Source organism: Pagrus major, chromosome 1 (genome assembly GCF_040436345.1).
Source record: "Pagrus major chromosome 1, Pma_NU_1.0".
Classification (NCBI taxonomy): domain Eukaryota; kingdom Metazoa; phylum Chordata; class Actinopteri; order Spariformes; family Sparidae; genus Pagrus; species Pagrus major.
This window is the reverse complement of record NC_133215.1, coordinates 12,357,128-12,382,773: the sequence shown is the minus strand read 5'-3', so window position 1 is coordinate 12,382,773 and position 25,646 is coordinate 12,357,128. Positions and strand designations below refer to the sequence as shown.

General features: G+C 39.8%; 2 protein-coding genes across 3 annotated transcripts in view; one reads left to right on the top strand and one right to left on the bottom strand.

The window, feature by feature from the left end:
* Window positions 1–46: 46 nt before the first annotated feature.
* On the bottom strand, window positions 47–12,533 carry prmt9 (protein arginine methyltransferase 9). The gene is made up of 13 exons (XM_073465273.1): window positions 12,186–12,533; window positions 11,533–11,732; window positions 11,226–11,374; window positions 10,894–11,130; window positions 10,569–10,736; window positions 10,342–10,444; window positions 9,031–9,140; window positions 8,676–8,868; window positions 7,422–7,605; window positions 4,230–4,911; window positions 3,678–3,831; window positions 1,221–1,343; window positions 47–685 (listed from the first exon to the last, which is right to left on the bottom strand). Exons 2-13 carry the CDS (start codon window positions 11,728–11,730, stop codon window positions 443–445), a joined length of 2,544 nt encoding a protein of 847 aa, XP_073321374.1. The 5' UTR covers window positions 11,731–11,732; window positions 12,186–12,533; the 3' UTR covers window positions 47–442.
* A 2,575-nt stretch (window positions 12,534–15,108) lies between these two features.
* Window positions 15,109–25,646, top strand: part of arhgap10 (Rho GTPase activating protein 10) — a 53,215-nt gene continuing 42,677 nt past the window's right edge. For both annotated transcript variants that reach the window (XM_073465255.1, XM_073465262.1), the window contains exon 1: window positions 15,109–15,340. In XM_073465255.1, coding sequence (XP_073321356.1) covers window positions 15,187–15,340 — 154 coding nt within the window. In that variant the 5' untranslated portion in view covers window positions 15,109–15,186. The remainder of the gene's footprint in view (window positions 15,341–25,646) is intronic.

The following is a 25,646-nucleotide window of genomic DNA, read 5'->3' as shown; positions in this document are numbered from 1 at the left end:
TTCACTTGTTTTTCTTGTTTTTATAGAGAAAATCCTCACATTTATTGTTGAAATGTTTTTATTGATACCAACAAACATCTTTACAAAAACAACTGAGCCCATAATAAAGGGACAACTATAATATTCATATAACATACTTACAAACATAAGTACAAATTATAAATGTCCTATTATTTTATAGCAGTTTGAAATAAAAACGCAACATGAAGGTTCAAAAATTCTATTTCTATATGGTGATTTTTTTTGCGTCATGACGGCTTCTACTATAGCTCAAAATAGAGATCCAATGTGTGTGAAAACTTGGAAATTTGAAAACTGGCATCCCATTTAGGAAGAATGACAATGTAGAAGGTAAATCTTTACTTGATTGATGAGGAATTCATTACTGTATGTGTTTAATTGAGGCATAAAATATATAGAAATTAAACGACAGTGTCGGAGTTTATTGCTCCATTGGCCTGGGGGCGTTCGCTACATGGGCTGATATGGAGATGGTGCTCTTGTGAAGCTTCACAGTGAGGCAGACCCAGTCTCCAGCTTGTACCTCCAGGGGCTGCTGCAGCACAGCAGCCGCCTGCTTCCAGTGAGAGTTCTGGCTGAAGGTGCTGACGCTGATGTCCTGGTCCAGATAGATGTGGTACCAGAAGGGAATTGCAGTTAATCTGCCTGCAGATGTCGCCCGGACCTGGGAAACAGGGATATTGTTTTAATGGTACATAAGAAGAGTCAGCTTAAAAATATACTGTACATTGTACCTGTAATATCTTGCTCCCAATAATACATGACACATGCAAATATTTAAAATGAGATCATGGTTCTTTTTAGTTCTATCCTGACCAACAAGTTATTTCCAGTTCTTGCATTTAATGTTTATGAGCTTTGCAGATATTGCACCTCATGTTAGATCGCTGGATGAAGGATGTTGCGGAGAGCTGAGTGTCTGAAAACATTTGAATGTTTAAAAACTGAACTATTTCAAACTGTTTCATGATGCAAAGTTTTATATCTGAAGATTCAAACTTTGGTTTTGTGCTGAATTTATATTTTAGGACCAAAAATACAAAGTCAAGAGGTTAAGTCATTTCTTGGTTTTTGGTGCAATACGTTTATGTAACAGGAAGTAGTTCAGGGTTTTTTGAGATTTTTTGAGGGGAGTTTAAATGTATTATTTCCAAAATATGTTGATAGCATTCATTAGGGATATGTACTGTATATCTTACCTTCACTTCTCTGTCAGTGTAGTTTGCGGTGGCATTCATTAGGTCGAGAACAAAGAGCTCCACAGACTCACTGAGATGTCTGCACTCCAGTGTGGAAAAGTCCAAAAACACGTGGACTGGTACCTAGAGTACATAAAAGATAATCACAATGTTAGCAAGTTTTTACAGCACATAAAAGGAAGGACCGGCTGACATTACCAATAAGGAGCTACATAAAAACCAGGAAGGAAGAGCTACTTGAATTTGACAGCGATGTGACATAAAACGGGTGCTGCTGATGCACACGTTGGCAACCACTGTCCACATTAAAAGGGGGAAATTGATTTCTCCCACAAAATCAAGGCAGACTGCTTCATTTAAGTGCACAAGTTAGATACTCAAGCGTTTATTATTGTGGATTATTTCAGAAAAAGGTCTCAGACCTTAAAAAAAAAGAAAGAAAAACGCTGCTGCAGTATATTAAAAATCAAGCCGAAGCAGACTTACAGTTGTTGTAACTCTTTCTCACAAACCATTATTTATTCACATAAGGTTTTAATTCGTAGTGTCAGTGGTTAATCACTCAATCACTGATTAATGCTTGGGAAATAATCTTCCACCTCAAACTCTAAACTCTCAACTCAAAACTAAACAAACAGGCCACGACTGCAGGGCAGCAGACTTAAAAGCCGAGGGGGAAACCAAAGTGGCAGCACAGAAAGTGGCACTGTTTCCTTTACCGCACAACAAAAGAATCTTTCCTCCTCCCTGTCACAGTTGTGTAGACCTCAGAGCCCGCTGTTTGATGTGCTTGATGTAATGTGTACTGATGGATTCAGGTAGGAATGTCTTGGGCCAAGCTGTGTGTTGTGTCTTGTGTGACAGTTGTGCTAGAAAAGTGCCCTCCACCGAGGGCTTCAAAGACAACATCTGTTAAAACAAACGACCGTCCCGTGTGGGGCCTGCGGAATTAGAGCACAAACATGATGCTGGAAAAAAAAATAATAAAAAAGATAATTTCCAGACCAAATAAAGAAAAAGAATTCAAAGGGATTTCACAGCTTCTTTAACGCAGCTGGGAAGCAGACATCAAAGAGTAGTGCACAGCAGAAAACAGTCCTGGACCTTAGTATTCAGAGTGAAAAACCTTGTTCAACAAAAGACAACCCAGACACGGTAGGAAACAAAACAACAGTCTGAGCAGTCTGTCTGATTAACTTATACATGTCAAATCTGTTCTGAGAATTTTTCTTTGTACCTTTATAGTCTTGCACTATAAGTCGATCATATTAAACCAACAGGCAGCACATTTGCAACTAATGGGCGAGCTTTGAATGTGAATGATGCAAGCGTACCAACACAGCATACTGTATGTGAAAACTGTCAATATTGACTCTTGCATCAGGAACGTGAGATTGACTGTTGCCTCAGTAACATGAGACAGAATACAAGATACCAGTGGGCTGAGACATACAAAAGGAAGCTTTGGCAACTCGTGTTAGGAAGGCTGAAGAAGTTTCAGGATGACAAACATGATTTTCGTGTTCTTCAGTGTGATTTCTCATGAATTGTTTTGGTATAATTCAAGGAAGAACACATTTCATGATTAAAATGACTAACTTCCTGATCATGTAACTCGAGACCTGACCTTTAGGATGACGATTCATGTTTGAAAACAGTCTCAGTGTTCTCCACATTGACTCGATAGACCTTGAATTTGGTTTATTAATATTACACCCAGTTGAATTAAGTGAGGCCTGCAGGATTATGAATCGATTTATACGTAATAACAGTATACACACTTGAACACCACTGATACTGGATTTGAACATGGATAACTTTCTATCGGTCAATATTAGTTTTCTAACATAAAACATTTTTGGTAACAATTTGGTTATTAAATAGCTGCAACCTGGACATGTACTGAGCGGGAAATTTTCCAGTACACTAAAAATACACTTCAGTGCTCCCTGCTGGACAAACCTTGTAATGACAACTCTTTCTAAATCATCTTTGATATTTCTGCACAGAAATTTACCGTTGTTAAAATAGTCATACACACTGAAAAATAATACATCTGTGATAAATCACCACTGAGCCATTCCATTAATCACCTGAATCTAACTTATTCTTCCTGGCAACTTAAAAGATGTAACCTAGCACCTATTGGCTAGTTAGGCTATGCTGTTTGAGATAGCCTAACTCTTATCGATTATTAGATAAAATTATCTACAGATTAATCAGCAATGAAAATAATTGTTAATTGTAGCCCTACTGGGATCCTTTGCTGTTTGCTGGTAGCTAACATTGTTTTGTTTTTTCAAGATAAAAAAAATAAAAAATACAATGTAGTGCAAAAAGGCACACACATACAGCAAACTCTGCAGTGACCATTATTTACTAGAGTACGAACATTACATGCTAAATATCATAAATATGTTAACCTTGATACATGGTAGCTGATGTAGGTATACTTACAGTGAACTGGTTGATGAAGGGAGCAATATTGAATCCCAGTGTTGGCTCCTGGCCCTGGACAGCACTTTCCAGCAGCAACGTGTCTGACTCCACCAGCATACCGTGAACCACAATCTTTGCTGGGAAAATACGTCCTCCTTCCTCCAGCAAACACCTTATACAGATCATGGAAATATATTTTACTCTACAATATATTAAACTACAGCAATAAAATGCATAACCCACTCTGACCTACAGAAGCTCTGAGACACAAGCGAGAACAAAAGATTTTGGTGATTTTTTCCCCCCCAAGTTTCATAATTTTTTTTTTCATGCGCAAAACATGGCAGAAAAAAATTGTAGTTAAAAAAAAACATATCTTGCTACTTTTTAGTGAATTTCTTTTTTTTCCACCTGCCAAAACTTTTAATTCTAATTATTATTGTGATTATCCGGGCAAAACCACTTTTTGTCACCTGTTTTTAAGTCATAAACACAGGAGAGAAACAATTCAGATCAGACTGAATCACCAGAATTTTCTTTTGTACTTCTGTACTGGCTACTCTCCCTTACCTGGCCAGTGAAGCTTTCTCCATCAGCTTCTGTCTAATGAGACCACAAGTCTCTACACAGTCCAGAATGATGGCGCTCCACAGCTTCTCTCTGGATGGTCTCTGCAGCATCCCCTGCTCATCGTCCACATGGTTGAGCCAGAACTCTAGATGGTCTTCTGGGATATTATTAGAGCGAGCCAGTCTTTTTAAGACTTCCTGTTGCTTCTTCTTTTCCACAGAGCTGTACGCTTTTACATGACCGTGGCTGGCGGCGATGAGGGAGAGCAGCGAGAAGCCCTCTGACACATCGAGGACATAGAACAGGTCACTGCAGTCTAACTGATCACCTGATGTTCGCTCTTGGTTTTGCCATTTAACCTTCAGCTGGGAGATGAGTTTGGCCAGCGCGCTGCAAAAACTCTTATGGTAGTCATGATTGTTCAGGAGCGCCATTTCTGAACATTCCAGCATGCTGAAGTCTTTAGTTTGATTCTGGTCAGTCTTAAGGCATGCTAGCGCACTGCACAGTTCTGCCTCTGGGTTTGGATTTGAAACAGGGTTTTCACAGTGCTGTGAATCCAGACGCTTGTCTAGGCGGATTTCACGGCCATCTCTCAGCACAGCGACACTACAGAGCCTCAAGTAGGCATCTCGGCAGGAGACTTCAACAATCAGCTCGTCTCGAGGCTTCAGGAGAAAAGCTGGAAAGAATTACAAGAAGAAACCAGTGACTTGGCATGATTATACTAGCACTGTGCAAAATGTTGGCATCAAATGAATTAAATCTGTACTTAAAATGGCAAGTCACATTTGTAATCTTGTTTACTGCAAAAATTTAAACTCTTACCAAGTATATTTGTCATATTTTTAGTCAAAATATTTCATTATAATATAGTCATTATTATAAGACTAAATCACCAAGAAAGAAGCATCACTGTCAGACAAATGGAACTTCTTTTCAGACAATTTTCATTTGTTGCATTGGCAGATTTTTTTTTACTTATTACTTTTTATCTTTTATGTGTTTGTATTTGATAACTACATTTGAGGGATCATTGCCTGTTTATGTATATATTCTGTGTGCATAAGAAATTCAGTCGATAAATCTGTAACAGAATTTTTTTACTCCTCAATATAGGTATCGGCCCCAAAAATCCAGTGTCGGTATACATATACAGTTCCTGATTTAAATCAAATGATACCAATGTTATACTTTATTTCTGTCACGTTCAGAGTTCTATAGCGGCTTGTGCTTGGACAACATTTATAAAGAGGGTACTGCAGAAAAATATCTTTATATTTCTCAAAGTTAAGTATCAAAAACCGACTTGTGGTATTGGTGCTAATACTCAGGTATCATATCAGCAATAGAATTGAAAATGTCAAATGATATTCAGTCTCAGACTTTTGTGAATACAACAAAAGGCTTTATCTACACCCGCTGTAAAAAAGAAAACTTGACAGGGAGGTAAAATAGAGGGGTGTCTTATGCTGTCCAGATTGTTTTTGGGCTAAATAAATATAATCAACTTGACATGGACATTTTTAAAAGGGTGAAATAAAAGAAGAATAAGACGGAGAGAAGAAAAAGCTGGAGACGCACAGAGAGAAAGGGAGAGCGAGCCCAACTGAGAAATGAGATTCAGGGGACCGGCTGCACAGAGGGAGGGGGAGAGGCACAGAAAGGATTCCTACAGGAATAACATCTGTTCATGTCTTCATGTCAGCGCTCGCCTCGTCAGAGGCATTTGGGAAAAATGCATATTTATTGCCTATAAGAATTTCATGAACACTAAAGAGTGTCACAGGCGATCACGGCGCACACGTCACAGCGACCGGGAAACGGATGTTGGTGATCACCGGGAAAAGGTGGCGGCTCCCCTGACGCTGCCTTCACCAATTAGCGCTGCAGTGAAATGCTGTTGAGCCCTGTTTGAAAGATGATGTACTGCAATGCCAACTGGAACATGTCACCTCATGTCAGTGCCTATTAAGTTCACAGTGGCCTGGCATAATAGGAAAGTAAAGAATATACAGAGCTCCTAGTGACACTCTCATTAAACTTTATGCAGTTCTCGTCAGTTTAAGTATCTTGCCCATCAAATATCAATTTTATTTTAAAATAATAGCTTTATTGCGAGCCTTAAACATCATAAAATGTGTGTTACATTTATTTGGTACAGCAGTGTATTCCATTACTGGGTCTTGTAAACGTATTGGATTTTTAACACTGGAGTATTGTGGATTTCAGTGACAATAACTAAATATAAAATATGAAACATTTCTGCATTAAAATGACAAAAAAACGACTGGACCTTCATCATATATTTTGTTGAGTTCTGCACTTACATTATCCTAAATGCTTCTAACAATGTTCAAACATTGAAATCCATAACTTTATCCAAGGTAGTGGTGCGTTTTATTTGGTTGCCTGTCACTACAACTTCCTCAGCGACAAGACCAAAAGTACCGTGAATAAAACTTTAAAATATCTCTGCGTCTGTGAACATTTCTGCCCAAGTCACGTCAGATAGCTTTTCATCAACAGTGGTGGCTGTTTGAACACAACAACTCCCAAGAAAACACACTACTCCTTACTACTTTTGATGATTTGATACCCCGAGCAGCAGAAAAGACATACTGTGCGTTCTAAGTAAGGAAGTGTCCGATTTTTAAGACTTTCAGGGAGCTACATATTTCAGAAACATTTATTCTGAATTTAAGTTAAGGCTGTAATAAAGTGGCGATTACTGAAGGGCCTCAACTTACATATTTACTGCTATTTCTTTTCTGTTTTTTAGTTAATAATCTTATCACACTTTTTTAAAATTCTTTTAAATGTTTTTACTTAAACTCCTGTTACTTTTTTCTTGTTCAGCACAAAGGTTGCATTCGATGTATGACATGTGCTATATAGATAAAGTTTGACTGATTGACAGGCTGAAATATATCCTGCAGCATCCCAGGCATTATTTAACACAGATCAGATGTTTAACACTGTACATAGTCTACAACATACACTGCCCTCATCTGATGCAACAAGGAAATGCACGGTAAATAGTGGGAGAAGAGACTACAAGCTGAGCAGGAAAAAAAAAAGTACTAGTCAACACACGCAAAAAAAACACAATTCCCTGGAAACACTGTAACAGAGGTGAACCAGTAAAAGTCTGTTACAATTTTGTCTCAGTGAATGTCTAATGAATCCTACCCTTGTTGCTGTGGACAGGGTAGATGGCTTGCTCCCAGCAGGTGTCCTCCTGGGGTCCAGTAGACAAACTGCTCTCCTCATCCAGGTGGAGCTGAAACCACACAGCCAGAGCGTCCAGCTCGCCCTCCTGAGTGACGGGCAGGTGAATCCTCTGAACCTCCCTGGAACTCAGGCCCTCCAGTTCCTACAGATTACCAATACAGCACGATTAAAGAGGGGACGGTGGAGTCACAGGGATGATGGCTAAAACGTCAAAAATCTATTGAAGTTTGGCTGTAATAATTACATGTGCTGAGTACAGTTATTTAAAGATGAATTATGAGTTAATATACTGTGGGTTTCATAAAACACAAGTCTGCTTCTAAACCTGACAGGCTGCCTACTGTACATTCATGGAGCCCGATATCCCCAATACGATAATAAGCAGCAAGTTAAAAATCATCTTTACTAGATGTTTACACTCATTGCAAGCTCTGCTGATATTATATAGGAACAACCCCTTGAAGCCTGAGGTTTACGTTGGTAATGGAAATAGAAATTCTGTGCAAAAAAATACAATGATCTGAAAGTCTGAGACCACTAGTCAAGATACTTCTTTTTTTGTAATAATTTTGTAATAATTTGACGTCTGACACTTTCAGAATCCTCAAACTTTCTGATCGTTAAGAGATTTTCAACATGGTCCCGGACTTTTGGACCCCAATGTAGCTCATCCACTTGAATGGAAAATTGCAAGACTCCAATCAAAACCTTTTAAATGTGGAACAACAACAAGTTTGGATTAATATTCTCAGCGATGATAAATATTGACAAATTATCCTACAGGTACCGTCTGGCAGATAAACACGGTCTCTCCAATCTGCCAAGTGTTGCGCTGACAGCTAATAAATCAGACAACAATCCCTGCAGGCCTATAGTTAAATTATAAGTGGCCACTGATGTGCAATTCTTTAGCCTGTGAGGCAGCCAATGTGTCAGCTTCATGGGACCAATAAACATACGGTCAGGTGAATTAATTATCTTTCCGAGGTTACAATATTCTGCTTCACTCAAGGCAACAAATACATATTGAATATTAGGGTTTCTCACAAGGCTGCATATCTGACGCAAAGATCATGCAAAAGTGAAGTGAAAGCTCATTAATTTGATAGTAGCTGAATTGATTAAATGATCACATCATGGGGTGATATATGCTGAACTGAAAAAAGGCCACACACAGTTCATCAGCTTCCGTTGTCCTCTGTTTCGGCTCACCTGCACGTTGTTGAAATCTATGTCGAGGGCTGTGAACGGCTCTGTGAGAGATTTATATCCGCCTGGCAGTCTGCTTAGTCTCTCTGTAGTGTACGGCTCCATGGAGTCATCGGGTTCAGAGCTGCAGCTCACCGGGCTGTGGAGCTCTCCGGCTGCAGACATGGACAGACTGCCCACCTCGGACACGCAAAGCCTGCATGAAAAATCAACAGCGATCTCATGACATGTCCTGACAACTTCCTCTGTTTGTCTCAAAACAATATCCAAGAACTCAGAATGTAACAACTGGTTGGAAAGAAATGAACCTGACAGACACAGCCTATTCAAAGGAAGTCAGACGGACTCCAGGGCCTACCTGTGATGCCTCCGGATCTCAGCGCTCTCAACAGCCATACCGAACACCGTGGCTCCAGCCGGAATAACTCGTCCCGTCGCGGACTGTTCCTGGAATTCATTCTCACCTCTCTTTAGGACAAGAAACACGTGCTGTTAATAAAACTACTCGTGAAATGTCACAACTCCTACTGTAAGCTAAGATATCATGGAACATGCCCCATGAGATCTGCACTTCTCTGAATGTTTAAAAAGCAAATGCCAGAGGATACATGTAATGTTTTTTATACTTTGCGAGTTGACACAGAGTGCCTTGAAGCCATCATTAGTTTTATTCTCTGTCAGGCTAAAACATTTTATTGGAGTCCTCTGAGCACACACCCTGAATTGTGACCCAGCTCTGGCATCATTAATTAAAACTCAAGTGTTTTTCAGCTCTCTGAAGATTTTATGAGAAGGATTTTAGACGCTGTATGTCAATGGCAAACGGCAATAGATTTTGGGTGCCAAAAACTCCCCGACAAGTTTAAGGGATAGTTCTGTTTTTTGAAGTGGAGTTGTATGAGGTATGTATCCAAAGTTATTCAATAACTAATAAGTTATTCAATAACATGGTTGTGTCAACAGTCATCTACTGTAGGTAATACAATAATTGTATTACCTACAGTAGATGACTGTTGACACAACCATGGTTTGGAGAAGCAGCAGGAGTACTGGTGTAGGAAGCTAAGCATTTTAGCCACTTAAATAAAAAAATCTTTTAATCAGTTTGATTTAGAATAGTTTAACATTGTCGTCAGACAGGCCTTTCTGACGGAAAAAATCTGAAGCTGTTACATCTCTCTCTTCAAGGCCACCAGACTCCTTTAAAAAAGGTAATTTTGCAATGCAGTACATGGCAATTGCTGGTCCACTATTACCTCAATTGGTTTGTTTGTCTGTGTCATGGTGAATCCGAACTAACCATTTGAAACACAGAGGTCAAAGAATAACACAAACAAACTACCTGATTGAGGTAGCCGTAGGCCAGCAAGTCCAGTATTCAATGGGGTAAAATTACTGTTTTTGTCAAAGGAGTCTGGTGGGTCGGGAGAGAGTGATTACAGCTTAAGCTGATTTTTTTTATTTTTTTTTAGGTGTTTTACGTGGATAAAATATGCTTCTGCTGCTGCCTCCAACCACAGCAGTACATTGCTTGGCCTCCATGCTGGTACTCCTGTCTGCTTCTACAAACTTGGGAAATCCTGACTGCAATCATGTCCCTGTAAGATTGCACTGGGGCAACTGTAGAACAAAGTTCTGTCCCCTGTTTGTGTTTAACTACACAAGTTACCTGTGGAGGTAGCAGCAAGTGGTGCCAGGCATGAATGAGACTCTCTATGATGCCCTCTCCAAACAATCCTGCATCCACCGTCTCCGTCACTACCAAGGACACCCTGAGAGAAAGCAAATATTCCCAAAAGACATGAGTGACACTACTTAACTCTTAAACATGAGCATGAACTTCGTAACAGCAAAATTAAAGCTTAAAAGGCGCTGTGCCTGTAGGATTAACTGTACCTGTGTGGGATGTCCTTTGGCACTTCCATCTCCAGAGATTTCATATGGAGGATCTTGATGTTACCATCCATCCCATTGGCGGCCACCACCTCACAGGCCAACTCATACATCGTCTTTGACAGTTCACAGGCGTACACCTCAGCTGCTCCTGCCTTCTTAGCACACATACTTAACAGAGAGGACAAAGAAATCAAGACAATGATACTCACGCATGAAACACAGGTCCTATTCTAGCTCAAGCCAAAAAAAAAAAACAACAAAAAAAACGTTCTGATTTACAAAAGAAGAATTCAAAGTTTCCAAATTGTCATGGAAAATATCTCACCCAAGGATCCCAGTGCCAGTACCTATGTCAAGCACAGTGTTGCAGCCGCTCTGAACAGCTTTCTGAATGGCTTGCTGATACTTCCGGTTTCTCCCGTGGTCGTTGAGCATTAGGAAATGCCAGCGCTCCACCAGCCAGTTGGCCACACGGTAGAAGTTCTCCCTGGCTTCTGGATAGTCTGGTCTCAGCTTCAAGGCTTTATGGAAGTGACCTGCAGCCTCGTCTCTAAAGCCCATTCTGAATAAGAAAAGGAGAGACACATTATTGTAAAAAAAACAAACAAAAAAAAAAACACAGTCTAAAACAACATTGGAAGAAGATGAGGATCATACCTGAACAGGTGTTCACCCATGCTGTTCAGGATAACCTCATCAGCAGGAAACAGTTCCAGCGCTTGTTCATAACAGTCAAAGAGTTCCTGAATGCGGCCCACAGAGTCCAGCTCTTCTGTCCATTTGAAAAGCGTGAACCTGAAGGACTCCTAAAAAGGAAGAAGCCACAAAATGTTATTCCAAAACTGAACATCTTTCAGTTCTTCAGCAGAAAACTGAGTGTGTACAATTTGTGGCTGGTTATGTATGCACAACCTTTGGCAGTACATGTGTGCAGACTGGTTTTCAGAGTGTAAACAGTCATTACCCTTGCAAAGTCCTTAAACATAGGTGCAAGGTTGAGGACAAGGAGGTAGTGCACAAAGGCAGTTCCATAATCTTGGTTGAAGAGGCACTGCTGGGCGCTTTCTAGGGAACTAGAGACCAGCTCGTTCCTGGCAGGGTCCTCTCTGCGTCGCCTTCGACTCCTTCTGCCGTTCTTGGGCCGTGCACTGGCATTAGGCATCCCTTGCAAAAGAAGGAGAGCAGAGAGTCAGAGTCTTTCTTTATACTTATGTTGTATTGAAGTTTAAAATTCTGGGATGGTGACAACCTTATTTTTCATTCAACATTTTAAGTTAGAAGGTCCATATTTTGACTTACTAATATGTCAAAAATATGAGAAATAAATCAAAGTTTTGACTTACAAACTAATAATTGGGACTCAGTTGATCTCCTGATTTTGGCTTAGCAATTCATTTTTTAAAGAACATTTTTCATCTCAAAATATTGATTATTCTATTTGTGATAAATGGGCTTCCATACATGCCACAACTTTCACGAGAAATGATCAATTATCATTAAATAACGTCAATATGAATAGGAAATACTACATAACTAAGATGAACAATGTTAGCGAGGATACTTTCAACAAAATGCCATGTATTTTACAGGCATTACCAGCATTTTTTCTTGACTTACTGTGTGTTGTTTTAGGTCACAGGCTGTGGTGTGAGACGGAAATATTCCCTGCTGTTAAGTCACGGTGGCGTTGCTAATTTTTGCCAACACACAAAACGTAAACATCGCAGCTAACGTTATGTCCAATATAAAGTCGTTAGCATCCTTGTGAGCGACCCGTCCTTTAGCAGCAGCCAGCGTTAGCTTAAAACATTAAAGCTGCTCTGACAGTCGCTACGATAAGTTAGCTGCATTTTTAAAAAAACGACCGCATCTGTTTATACTGACGTTATGACTGCTAGGTGCTCACTTTAAATGTAAATCACATCGCTGCTAACGAGCGTGCAGCATCTGTGATAAATGCCGCTGAACGAGAAACGTGTCCGCGCGCTAAACAGCCCGGGAAGAAACACGTAGCCGGACAGGGTTCCGGGGGAGCAGTTGTAATGAGGTTTGTTGTATTTGAAGGTACGAGCAGTGCGTATAAATCGTAGCAAACTTGGTGAATAATGATTTTCGTATTTATTTATCTTTATTTAACAAATTAGGCGCGAGTAAGTTTTGCCGCCTCAGATTTGCCTCCAGTGGAACTAATCACAGGCGAACAGTGAAGCACAATCAAAGGGAAACTAAATATCAAGATAGTTCACACCCTGCGAGGACTGTGCATCTTAAATCATTCCATGTGCTACAACCTGCAGTGCATGTGTGGGATTGTTGTAGGTAAACCCTGTGATACTGATTATTTGCTCACACTTGTCCACTTTAAAATGACATGGCGTCGTCATTGCTTTAGATTGTGTCCTATATTAGGATGGCAGGCTGATGGTAGCTCCACCTTGTCGTCACTCCCACTGTTTGTGAAGACCTGACTGAGGCGGTTGACTTTGGAGGAACTTAAGCCCATAATCTCAGGAGGCTTTAATGCAATGCTTTTGGTCGCCTGTGTTTAGTTCTGAGTTGGTTTCTGTTGCTCTTGGTGGTTTACTTTGTTTGCTGACTTGCACAGACCTGCAAGCACTGAAGCATCCAACTGGGCAGTGTTTACTCACAGACTTTCCTTGTTTTAAACTTGTGGGTTGTCTGCTATACTCTCATAATGGTGACTAGTTACTGAGAGATTCCTTTTCTCTGTTACTACATTCTACCAGAGGTATGAAAAAAGTAATGAATTCTACTGTGTTAGTGTTATTTAAAAATATAGGGCATGACAAAGCATTGGCATCGCCATTTTTAGATGCCAGTGTCCTGCTTCACATTGAAATATAATCATTTAAACCCTGCTGAAGTAGTTATAGCCCAAGTGCAACCTAGATGTCTAAAAAGTTAAACCTTTAAGCAGAATCTAGTTTTAAAATAGCTTTCAGGAAGTAATGACATGAGCTGTGTACAGTACATCTACTTGAGTACAACTCTGAGGTACTCCTCTGGAGTATTCATGTTTTCTGCCAATTTATATTTTTACTTTACCCCATTTCAGAAAGAAAAATTATACTTTTAATGGAGTTTTTTTGTTTTGTTCTGTTATTTTTTTTATGTAAGTAAAAGATTTGAATACTTCTTTTAGGCTATTATATCATTATCATGATATGAGACTGTGTATCACCTTTTGGATATCGTTATACAAAATTGCGATATGACATAAGTTTTTGTCTTTTCCTGGTTTTAAAAATGTCATTTTCCAAACTTAAAAGACTTTTCTACTTGTTTTACTTTTACTCACCCTTAACCAGCCTACTTGGTCATTATATCCACATTACTGGTTGAATGATTATTCATCAAAGATTTTATTGTGTTAATATTTTGTGAAAGCACCAGAAATATTGGAATATTTTATTTTGTTGTGAAGTCTTTGCATTCATAAAGTGCTTTTGAGATGATTTCAAAATCCCGCAGTATATACTGTGTATCGTGAAACAGTCTAAAAACATTGCAATTATTATTCTAAGGCCATGTCAGTTCAGTTTCAATTCAAACTTCATTACAGACTCAGGGTCCAGATAAAAGACACTGCATTCCAAAGAATGAATTACACACAAAATCACAATAACAGATCATTGTTTAAAAGAGAGAAACAGTATACATATTTACAAAAAGACAGCTGCACCAGTTACTCCACAGCTGGGATGATTTTATTTTCAGAGACATTAAGACAGCAAATACATTTATACATGAGATTTCTTAAAACAGCTTGGAAAGTGTTGACTCTTGCAATTTTGCCCATTCCTTGCTCCTTTTATAATAATAATATTAATAATAATAAACAGTGAAGTCAAACACAAGGAAGCCTCGTCTAAGTTGAGTTAAAACAAGAAGGCAGAAAAGAAAATGTAAAAACACAAAAAGTCAGAATGAGTAAATAACAGGAATAAAAGCAATTAAAAAGGCAAAATCACACAAAAAAAATAAAAAATGAAGAGATAAATAAAAGAATAAAATCAATAAAGGACGTTTCACCTCTGCTGGCACCTTTCGACCTGCAAACAACCGAATCCGCGAAGCGAAGGCGGAAGTACACACGATCACCCCCTCTCGCGGAGGCTAGACACTCTTTGGCAGAAGTTTGCTACACGCACGCAGATGTCAGCAGAGTTTCTCAATCTGTCACTTCGCGAGGTGGAGTGCGTTTGATGGAGGAAGGAAAAAATCGGACACAGCAACGATGGCTTTCTGACGACTCCTGTGAACCGACCTCACCCGACAGCGTGCCGCTATCACCTCTCAACCGCTTTTACCTGTTCGCCATTCCGTTTTCGTTGTTTGACAACTGTGGAGCAACACCCGTGCGCCCATGTCAGAAGTTACTATGCTAACCGCCGTTAGCTGCTGCTACTTGACGTAGCTATGTTTTCTCTGCCTGCCTAAAAAGCGGTATTTCTTTTGATTGTATCGTCTAATTTTTTTTTTTTTTAATTTTCTTTTTTTTTGTTGTGTTAAGCTACAAAGCGAGCGTCATTTTGACCCCCCACCCCCCCCTCAAGTTTTCCGTTCTGTAAACGAAGCTATCAGTCTTGTCACAGAAATGGGACTACACCCGCTGGAATTCAGTGAATGCTATCTGGACAGCCCCTGCTTCAGGGAGAAAATAAAGGCACACGAAGCAGAGCTGGACAAAACTAACAGGTTTATCAAAGAACTGTACAAAGATGGGAAGAACCTCATCAATGCCACGAAGCGTGAGTTGACTTGAGTGTTCGTTGAAAGTCTCTTAAGTTCAGTCAGGAGAGCCGTGCACTCCCTTTGAGAAGAGCTGCAGATGTGTTCACTTTTTATATATATATATATATAAAAACACTTCTTTCTCAGTGATTTTCTTTTCCATTTGCTTATGTCATGAGTGAAAAAACCAGCCTGCTCAACTAATTGTGAGGTAATGAGTGGCTTGTCCTGTTGATAACAAGATCAAGGCGTTGTCTTTCTTATCTGTTTGAATATTGCTGTCTTTTTTCTTTTTCTTTTTTCTGTTTTATGAGGATTACATTGGAGAAATGTGAGGCCTCTAGTTCTTGGATAACCCCCTCTGGTCTGTTTGCTCTCAGTCACACACACCTCAGCCGGGCTCAGATTATTAGATTGTTATCTGTTTGAACTCTAGTCCAGTGGGCTGGGCTTGCTTCAAGGTGCCCAGTGCTTACATGCAGACTTCAACACATAGTCATCAAAAATGGACTGCTGACAAAGACTCTTTAAAAGTGTTTTATTGAATCAAAATGTAATGAAACATCTCCAGTTGCTTAGTCGAACAGTATTTTTGAAGATCTTCTTTAAGTATCTTTAAGATTACCACGTCCTGTGTGAATAACTTTTGACTCTGTTTTTTTTAACGTACCATTACTGATACTACAGTGGTACAATGCTTTAGTGTCCCAGACAAGCTTTGGGCATGCTCCAGCAGCACTGCGACAGTTGCTTTGGACTGCTGCACAACATGTTTTTCTACTCTAAAATCCACAGACAGACACTTGTTTCAGTGCACTTAACTGTTTCCCTTAGGAGAGCCAGAAGTTCAGAAGCTTGCACGGTGATCTAAGTTTAAGCTGACTTCTCAGTGTTCAACAGCTTTTGACAAGCAGGATTTTCGTGGCACACTAAGGGTTTGGAGACAATTTAGCATTCTTAAGAGTCCAGGTGACAAGCTGAAGTGCGTCGGTCTGACAGAAAAAGTTGATCTTTATGCCATATATGTTAAGTCTATATGGTCATTGTTCAGAGTAACGAAACAGTGAAGCATCTCCCTGAGCTGCGTAGTGCAAAATATAAGATGGAAGTAGTAATAAGATAGAAAACAATGAAGTAGTTATTATAGAGTAAAACACCAAAGAGTAAAGTAGTTGGTACGAATAAAATAGGCATGAAAAGGATTGTCAACACTTACTTCTGCAAATAGTTAAACAAAATGAATAGATTATAAAAGAGTTATCTGTGATTGTTTCAGAGTGAAAGTGTTGGTGGTGTTTTGACTTTCTCTCTTCCCCCTCTTTTCTTCTCTTCACTTCTAGGAAGTGGGCGAAGTTGTCCAAGAAATTCCCCCTCTGCTTAAACAATTGAATATTGTGATTTATTATCGTGTCATGAGCACATAATATTATTGTAATCACTGCACAGGATTGGCTTGACCAAAGTTAAAGATTTTGAGCAAATTGTAGTTAAAAATGTGTTGTTTTTTTAAAAAAAAGTTTGTTTTGCTCATTTTAGGAGTTTAGTCTGATGTATTGCACAACAGCAGAGCACATATCATGGTACTGAACACCTGAAAAATATCTGATAACGCGCACTGTGATGATGAGCCCGAGGCATCCGAACACATGCTTCATCTTCACCCTGAAGTAGCCTCTTTTAGTTAAGTTGAGCTCTGAGGACATTGCAGGTTTCTAGAGTGAATTTAAATCACTGTCAGTCCTTTATAAAGGTCTTGAAAGAGCACAATTTGACTTGGCACGTGGTCAAAAGGTCATGAAGTACGCGGAGACGTTCAGATGAAGCAGCAGTGGTATTTGGGTGCTTCGAGCACACTTCTGCATAGTGTTACGCCATCGACACCAAAACTGTACTGTTGACAAGTGTTTATAAAGTGGAAGTACTTTTCCTTCTCCTCAGTCACCTTGTCTAACGTGAGGAACCCAGCTTGGACTAACGCTGCTGTAGCTTCTTCTGCTTCACACTGTCCTCCTGCACTGTACAGTTCTGTTGTGCTAAGCTAGTTATTTGCATACTTGTTATCTATTGTACCTGCTAGCTTGAGTGAGTCTCGCCGTTCTCCTCTGACCTCTCTCATCATGGTGAATATCACCCCCACATATTGCTAAGGCATTCAGCTCTATTCATTTGTGCATTCAAAAAATCTCAGGCAGGCATTTGTTTTTTTGTTCAGCATTGCCTAAATAACACATATGTCAACCTCATGTGAACAGTAATTGGGCATCCTGGCCTCGTCTTCATGCTTTTCTGCTTGTGTTTAATTTACCTGCTGTGACTTACAGTTGGGAGATTACACGTCATGCTCTTCAGACTCAGCTTTCAGAGCCACATGGAGTCACCATGCGAACTCGGAGCACTATGGTGAACTCTGGTATTCACTGTTGCACACGGATGAGTTGGTGTTGGTGTAAACTGATGCACAGTATCCTGTCTCAGGAGAGGACATGTAGAGTCTTGTATTTCATGCCTTATATGACTGTGGCTAAACTATGCCTCACTCTTTTCTGTTGATTCAAAGTGTGTCACACATATCAAAGTTACCCCTCATTAGGTCCATGTTAGCCTCATGAGAGTATGACAAGGAATAGGGAACCCCGGTCATTATACACTCCCACTGTGACAGATGCAGAGTCAGTTAAAGTTTCAAGAAGGAGCTGATGGTCATGGTCATCTGCTCTCAGTCTGTTTTGTTCTAGAGCTGTAATGATTAGTGGATTCATTGATTGAAAGAAGATGAATTGCCAGTTATTTTGATAATTGTCGAAGTCTTTTTAGGAATTTCTTTAAGCAAACATATCAAACATTTGTAAATTAAGTTTTTTGGTTTTAGACTGTTGGTTGGATAAAAAAACGCAAATTTGAAAATGTCACTTTGAGCATCTTTCTCATAGACTAAACAATCAATCACTTCATTGTTTAATTGTGAAATACTGAAGACCATTTTTGAACATGTGGCCTGTCCCGTCTTCCTATCTCAAATGATTGTTTTTTTGACATTCTCTGATCACTGTAATCATGGTGTTTACTCTCCTTGCTAAAAGCAGTAGTATAACAACTTACTAAACATCGTCCAACTGCCACAGCAAATGTTAAGATGATAATGCCAATGGGCTGGCTGTTGTCTGTATTATTCAGCCATGAAAACAATACACTGCTATGTACAAAAGGTGTTTCCCACCTTGATATTTAATTTAAGGTGGGGCTGATTAACCTAAAGTTTGCTGAGAGAAGCTGTCAGCTGTCTTTCAATAGTAACACTCATGCTGCAGGTAGAGCTGAAACAATAAGCGGATAGATAAAAAACATCTCTTTTAGTAAAGTAATTTCTTCAGGAAAAATGCCCTGAGAAAAGGAGATCAGCACACTGATCACTTTTTATTGATCACACTAATGTTACAGTCCCAATCAAACCAAGAACAAGATCTTCTTTTCTCAAGGATGTGCAAATATCTCTCTTGGAAAAAGCAGGAAAATACCCCAAATTTGCCAGTTCTAGCTTCTCAAATATGAACATTTCCCAAATTATCATTGGTTGCAGTCTTAACTTACAGGCAAGGCTCAAACTCCAAGCCCCATCCACCAAGTGGCTGGTAGTTTGGCTTTACTTGAAAACAATGGTTATCTATTAAGTGGCTAGTAAAAGTATAACATTCACTAGCCGTTTGGCTAGTGGAAAAAAAAAAAAATTGCTCCCTGCTTACAGGTATGTCATCCCACCTGTTGTTCTCCCATTGACCAGAACAAATAATAAAAAAAGCTCTCCAAAAAATCCAATTCTTAAACCAAATCATACCACATACATTTAAAGGCTGTTTCTGCAGTCTTTCAGCCTATTCTCAGATTTTGTCTAAGCACACTGGTATGTTCACAGTAGTTGTAGCTGTAACTGGAGTATAAATAAGTTATAAAGTAGTCGCGTTGTTAATTTACACTGTCAGTGTTGAGCTCAGCGCCAGCCTGGCTCTTATAACTTGGACATAACTCTGATAATCTTGTCTCATGAGAATGTGACCCTGTGTTTGATTCTGCTCTTCAGAGAGATGATACAAAATAGGACCAGCAGTTTGTCTCCTTCTGTATCGTCATTGTTTGTAGTTTGCAGCTTTGAAGTAGATTGAGTAGCCTCGCTAGATGAACTCAGAAGGTTGTTTTTGATAAGTGGAGTTGATTTGGGGAGGCTAAGCTGTGTAATCCTCTCTGTGTGTGACAGTCACCACCAGCCCCCTCACAAGATTTAACACTCAGCAGTGTAGTAAAATGGTTAATCTTGCATTCTGTAGTAAACACTGACAGATTTGGTCTTGTTTACAATTGTGGATGAAAGAGTTGTATAATAAAATGCTTTACTCTGCTGTTTGACCTCAGAGGGATCTGTTGTTTAGACAATCCAAAAGACAATAGTGGATCTCCAAGTCCCAGGCCTTTCTCAGCCTCTCAGTGACTCCCTCCACTCGTACGGCTGGGAGGATGTCCCACTACGGAAAGACCTTGGTTCTGGGAGGAAACTTTATAGCGGGGCGTGGGGCCAGAGAGCCATGACATGGAAGTGCCCACTAGAGGAGCAACGTGCAGATGTGCTTCTGTTTCAGAGGGTTTCCTCCACAGGAACTGTGTCCTGTCTGTACCCTCTCGACCACCCCTCACTGTTGTCCTCAGCAAAAGCATTGATTTCTTGTTTGTAGCAGGAAATGTAAACTTGTTATTTCTTATTTCATCAAGTGTGAGGTCGTTTCCTGCATGTTCTGTTATTGCTGCAATCCTCTGAAACGTGACGTTGGGCAGAGCTGCGGTCGGGGTCAGTCGTTGTCATTTCCCAGCTGGACTTCCTCTGATGAATTGACCGATTGTCAAATAAAGAAAAATGATTTTTTCTGTCGCTTTCAGTTCCGCTTTAAAAAAAAAACAGCCATGTGAAGGTCTCTTTCTTACTGGCAGACAGGTTGAAGAGTAGCCTGCCATGGTGTGCCTTGGCTCAGTGCTGCTCTCTGTAATCACATTACTGATTCTGCCAAAGACCCACATCCCAATCTTTCATTAAAATCGCATTAGCACAAGACGTGAAGTCATGTGGGAGGAACGCTTTTTCATCTCTAGAAACAACAAGGCCTACTATAAAAATGATAGTGAGTTGCTTGATGGCACAACTGTGCTGTCAGGGTGCCTTTTATGGTAGAAGCAGCAAATGTGGATACTAAAATGTGCAACTGTGAAGCCCCTTTGACTGCATGATGTACTGTCAATTTGTGGATATGTTATCAGATATTGATACATCTTTGATAAGCCACATGGTCTTTATTGACAGGATGCTGTTCAGCACAGCCTCACCCTTCAGACTTGTTTTGAGGATCAGGAAGTCATGAATGAAGTAATCCCTGCTTTGGGGGAAGAGAGATTGTGGGAGGGGATGGTTGGGCTGGCTCAGCTGAGGGCAAAGGTGGGAGCGGAGTGTGGAGCAGGGATTCATACTGGAAAAGATGGGAGAGTGGAACAGGAAGGAGTGTGGAAAGGCGCAGCATGTAAACGCTGGCAGCTCTTCGAGGGCCTGGACCAGGCATGTTCTGACCTAAGTGGCACATCTGATGAGACCGTAGAAATCATAACAAACAACCCTCCAACAGGCGCCAATGAATACACTGTGGACATCTTCAGCAGCTGAACTTTGACATATACATACCTTTTGTGGTTTGGTTTGCGGAAAAAGTTTTGCTGCAGCAGCCAGAACATGTAATGTTAAGTTTCCTGCTTTAAGACACACAGTAAATGAAAAGCAAGTTGAGGTTATTCATGTTCATTATCTTGGGTAAACTCATTTTTGTAATAGTGAAATAACTATTTTATCCTGAAATGCGCTCTAAGTGATGTTTTGCAAGAATGACTGTAATTAAGGAATAATTGCAGCACTGTTGAGAGAGACACGCAGAGTAAATGTTGTATGTAATTTTGAGGCAAATTCACCTCTGGAGGAATTATAGTAAAATCTAACTGCTGCTGTACAGTGGAAGCTTACCCGATCATCACTGTTAAGACGTAGACATGGACAATTTTTCTATAGTTATCCCAAGCTGTGGACTACTTCAATTACAGTTGAATCAATCAGTTTGGGTATCTATAATTGTGTGTAAATAATGAGTCATACTTTGTGGTTATTTTAACTAGGGATGGGACAATAGCAAACATTTTAGTTATCAGTTATCCTGGCTTAAATAATTGATTCACAATATTATCCCAATTAGGGTTGTTACGATTTTGACTTGTAATTCGAAAAATTATTGAAATGAGCTTTCAATTTCGACAATAAATAAATTGCGGTATCAACCACGTGGTTTTAACGTGTGTTACTGCTGAGTTCATACATGTTACACTGGAGAATTTTCCCCTCAGTGATAATTTTCTTCAGTGCACAGTTTCTATAACTACTGTAAATATAGTTGTAAGAATGGCTGAGTCAGAAACGGAGTCCGCCAAATGTGGGCGCAATTTCCGTATGGCGGGTAAATCCCCGCCAAATAGTGACAGTTTGTACTGAAAGTAACGTCTCTGCAGTGTTTTGGTGTCTTTATCTCCATAGATGTATCTCTGCTTCTCTCCTCAGCTGTCTGTCATTGCTGGAGTTTGACACACTCAAAAGGACTTCATGTTGCATTCAGGGGCACGTCTTAAACTCTGACATCCACATAGATATGTACGGCAAAGGATAAGCGCGCTAACAAGGATGTCATGGTGCGTTTAAGTACACCTCAAGAAAAATAGAAGTGACAGTTGTCAGCCCACGAAAGTCTAAGTCTAAAAATAAACATAGCCTTCAGTGCGGAAAGACAATGTAAATTCAACACTGAATTGAATCATGACATCAAAATCGAAAATCAAATCGAATTGTGGATTTGGAGAGTTGTGACTTTTTTTTTATTTAAATCAAAAAATCAGATGAAAGTATTTTTAAAACAGCCTTTTGGACATTGTTTACTCATGATTGAGAGTCAAAAGATTAGGACATTTTAAATATTTTGTCTCCTCATGCTGTCTTTTTGTGACAGTGGTCACAGCTTTTGTTGTGCGGTGCTGTTCAGTACCCTCCCCATTGTGTCATCTTTGTTTTTCTTCCCACCTCCTCTGACTAGGGGCACCAGTGTTTTTTTCTCATGTTTTTCCTGTTACAGAACGAGCTGGCCTGTAATATCAGATAGATGTAAGGTGGGGTCTGTATGACTCATACGCTGAAGCCAGTAGACTGGGGTCTCTGGCTTTCTGCAGAGAAACTAGCCAAGTTTGACAGTTCCCAGGTTTGCTCTGAAATGCCTTTCTTTAAAAGGCAAAAAGCAGGAGAAGCCTTGGACTCTTGTGTGCCTGAGCGTGTGTGTGCGTGAGGTGTTTTTATCTTGTGATGATTCTTTCCTCGAGGACAGCAGCTATCATTTCAATCTGTTATGCAGACCTCTCTCATCTGACACTTTTGTTTATTGCTCCACTGATTGTATCCAGTTGATCTATGCTGTTATGACTTCAATTGACAGTGCACAGGGACACAAACGCTGTTTCTGTTTTTTTCTTCTCTGAATGTTGCCTGACGTCAATTTAACAGCCGGAGGAGCTTCGTGTAACCGGATAACATTCATTCTTCATGTTTTATGTAATGAAGTCCGCACAGCTTGGCCTCATATATTCTCATATTAACTGTCCACCCTGCAGTGAGTTAAACATGCATGCAGCTTGTGTAATCAGATTGTGGATGGGCGTGATTTCTACATCAAGCTTACATATGGCTCTAATAAAGAGCCTGCAAATCTATCCATTGACATCACTGTTCCTGGAGTACACACTAATTGTCCACATAGACCTGAGCCTTGATGCTGTCTTTGCTGAGATAAAAGATACCCTTAATATACTAATACAATGTACCTGACCCAAATTCCCTGTAGATATATGTACATTATAAAAAGAGGTAAGTAAATTATGAAAGAGATGGCAAAGCAATGCATCACCAACAACCTGATTGAATACTTGCATTTATTATGCTCTATTTAATCATATGATACTTTGAAGAATGCTTGAATGCTTGAATGCTATTGATTTTAATGTCAAAATGCCACCAGCTCTTCATTGTCTTTTACAGTACAGTGACACTGGATACTACCCTGCTCTTACGTCAGACACAATATAGTGTGTTGAGGCTCTGTTAAGGTGTGTCAAGGTTCAGTGTTATGTTGTCAAAACATGTTTTTACTATCTGGGGGAGCAGCCGAACTTTCCACTCTAGGTTTCTATGTGTTTTGGCATAATTTGAGCACTACAGTTGACCAACAGTGACTCCATAAAGGTCACATCTTCACATACTACTACTACTACTACTACTACTACTACTACCACTACAATTAACAACGGATTATAACACGTACTTCTTATTTATAACATAGAAATGTGGTGTAGCTGATGCTTCATTCTTGTCTGGCATGCAGGTGGAAAATGTGTAAAAGTAAAAAAAAATTTTGCTAATAAAGCCAAACAAAGGCAGAGCCCAAACACCTGAAAAGGGCGTGATTAGCAGAGACACAGCAGGAGGATGAAATAAGAAAATATTCAACCTCTAAAACTGCTTTTCTATAAAAGGTTTAAAGCAGGGATTTGAAGGACGAAAGATTCATCTTCCCCACGTTCCTCTGGCAGACTGCTTCAAAGATTACAGAGCAGCAGCTGGGCACTCTTAGTTTCAAGCCTGGATATGAAGATCATTAGAAGGGCAAACAAAGACTATTGAGTTACAGCAATTACAGTAAATGCTATATTTTCAAAATGATGTCACTAAGATGGGGTATAGTGATGGAAAACAGCAAGAGGCCTAGGATCAAGCTTTAGGTGAAGTCATAACTGAAAGGCAGTGGGGGAGGAGGCAGAAACATGAACAATCCCAGCAAAACACTGTTTCAGAGATATTAGTTAAAGTAGTAGTAATTAATTTTTTTCTCAGCCCCTTTGGGACAGTTGAACAGCCTGCCTTGTAGCTGAAAACTGCTGCATGCTGCAGCAGGAAACAATGCAGATGAGAGCAGAGAGTGTTAACCAAAACAATTGAAACCAAAACAACGTGCTGAAAGATGCTGATCCATTGGTAATGGCATGAAAACAATAAAAAAAGTAAAAAGTTGGAAAACAAAACACAAAAAGGGAAAGAAAGAGTCCATGGCAAGACAGCGCCCTAGTGCCTCATCAGCTGTGTTTCGATTAATGTATCTTTTTATGCACATTTGGAAATTTCTCATTAGAAATGGTTGTTGGAAGCGATAAAATTAAATAATCAATAAATAATAAAAAAATCTTAAAATTCGGCTTTGTTTCTTCTTCTTCTCCTTTAAGGTTTAATGCCGGTTGGCAAATAACTGTTTGTTTTTGTTTCCAGTTTGCAACCTCTACTACTTCTGCTCTGTTTATTACAGACACAGCCAATGTAGCCTATACCACCATCTTCTGACAAAACTATTCAGACAGCCTACTTTATTTACTCCAAACTAGTTGATGGAAATACCTTATTCACATATTGTTTCTTTTTTTGCAACGTTTCACAAATTTACATCCAACTGCCAAGCGAATTTGAAGCAAACTGCTAATGGTGGTGAGTGGAGTGACCCATATTCTCACCACTCATGGTAATGACAATGGACTTACATTCTGTGTTACAAGTGGACAATGAAAACATTAGCGGTGGTGGTGAAATATGATCATAGTGGTGCAGTCAGCACAAGAGGCACGCATCAATACAGAAAGCCTCCCAGTTTAAGTCTAGGAGAGGTATAAGAAGCTCAGTCCAATGAGATCTACTCCCAATGTCCTGTCTCCATCCTGCTTACTGGACTTATGCCATGATAGAGTTAGGCTCAGTGAGCATGCCAACGTTTGTGTTGTCTGCAGTCATTCCATGTGCTGCAAATTAAGGACTATTGCCTAGACCAGAGTGACCAGAGTCACCTTTTATGGACTTGGACACCCTGGTTGGGATTTTAAGCTGTCTGTGTGGTTTAGATTCCTTCTAGATCTCAAAGTCACTTCAAAGAAAATTGCTATGTTCAGTGTTTGCTTCCAAAATAATGACCTGACAGGCTTATGTTTGCCATACCTTTATTTTCAAAATAATGCCTGTAACCTGTACTTAAACACTCCCACATAGCAGTTCATCAAGGTTGTGTTTACACCAGTTAGAAGTCACCTGTGTGACAGAAACATGTTGGCCAATAAGTGAAAAGCTTTTAGTGAATGTTTAATATGATCTCCAGAATGATTTGTTGTGGTTGACAC

Bases quoted from the DNA above. Each gene is read 5' to 3' on its own strand.
- prmt9 (XM_073465273.1), bottom strand. From the start codon at position 11,730: ATGCCTAATGCCAGTGCACGGCCCAAGAACGGCAGAAGGAGTCGAAGG. The intron at 7,606-8,675 runs GTGAGCCGAAAC...GGTAATCTGTAG, and splicing joins TAGATTTCAACAACGTGCAG to GAACTGGAGGGCCTGAGTTC. The intron at 1,344-3,677 runs GTAAGTATACCT...TATGTACTCTAG, and splicing joins CCTTCATCAACCAGTTCACT to GTACCAGTCCACGTGTTTTT.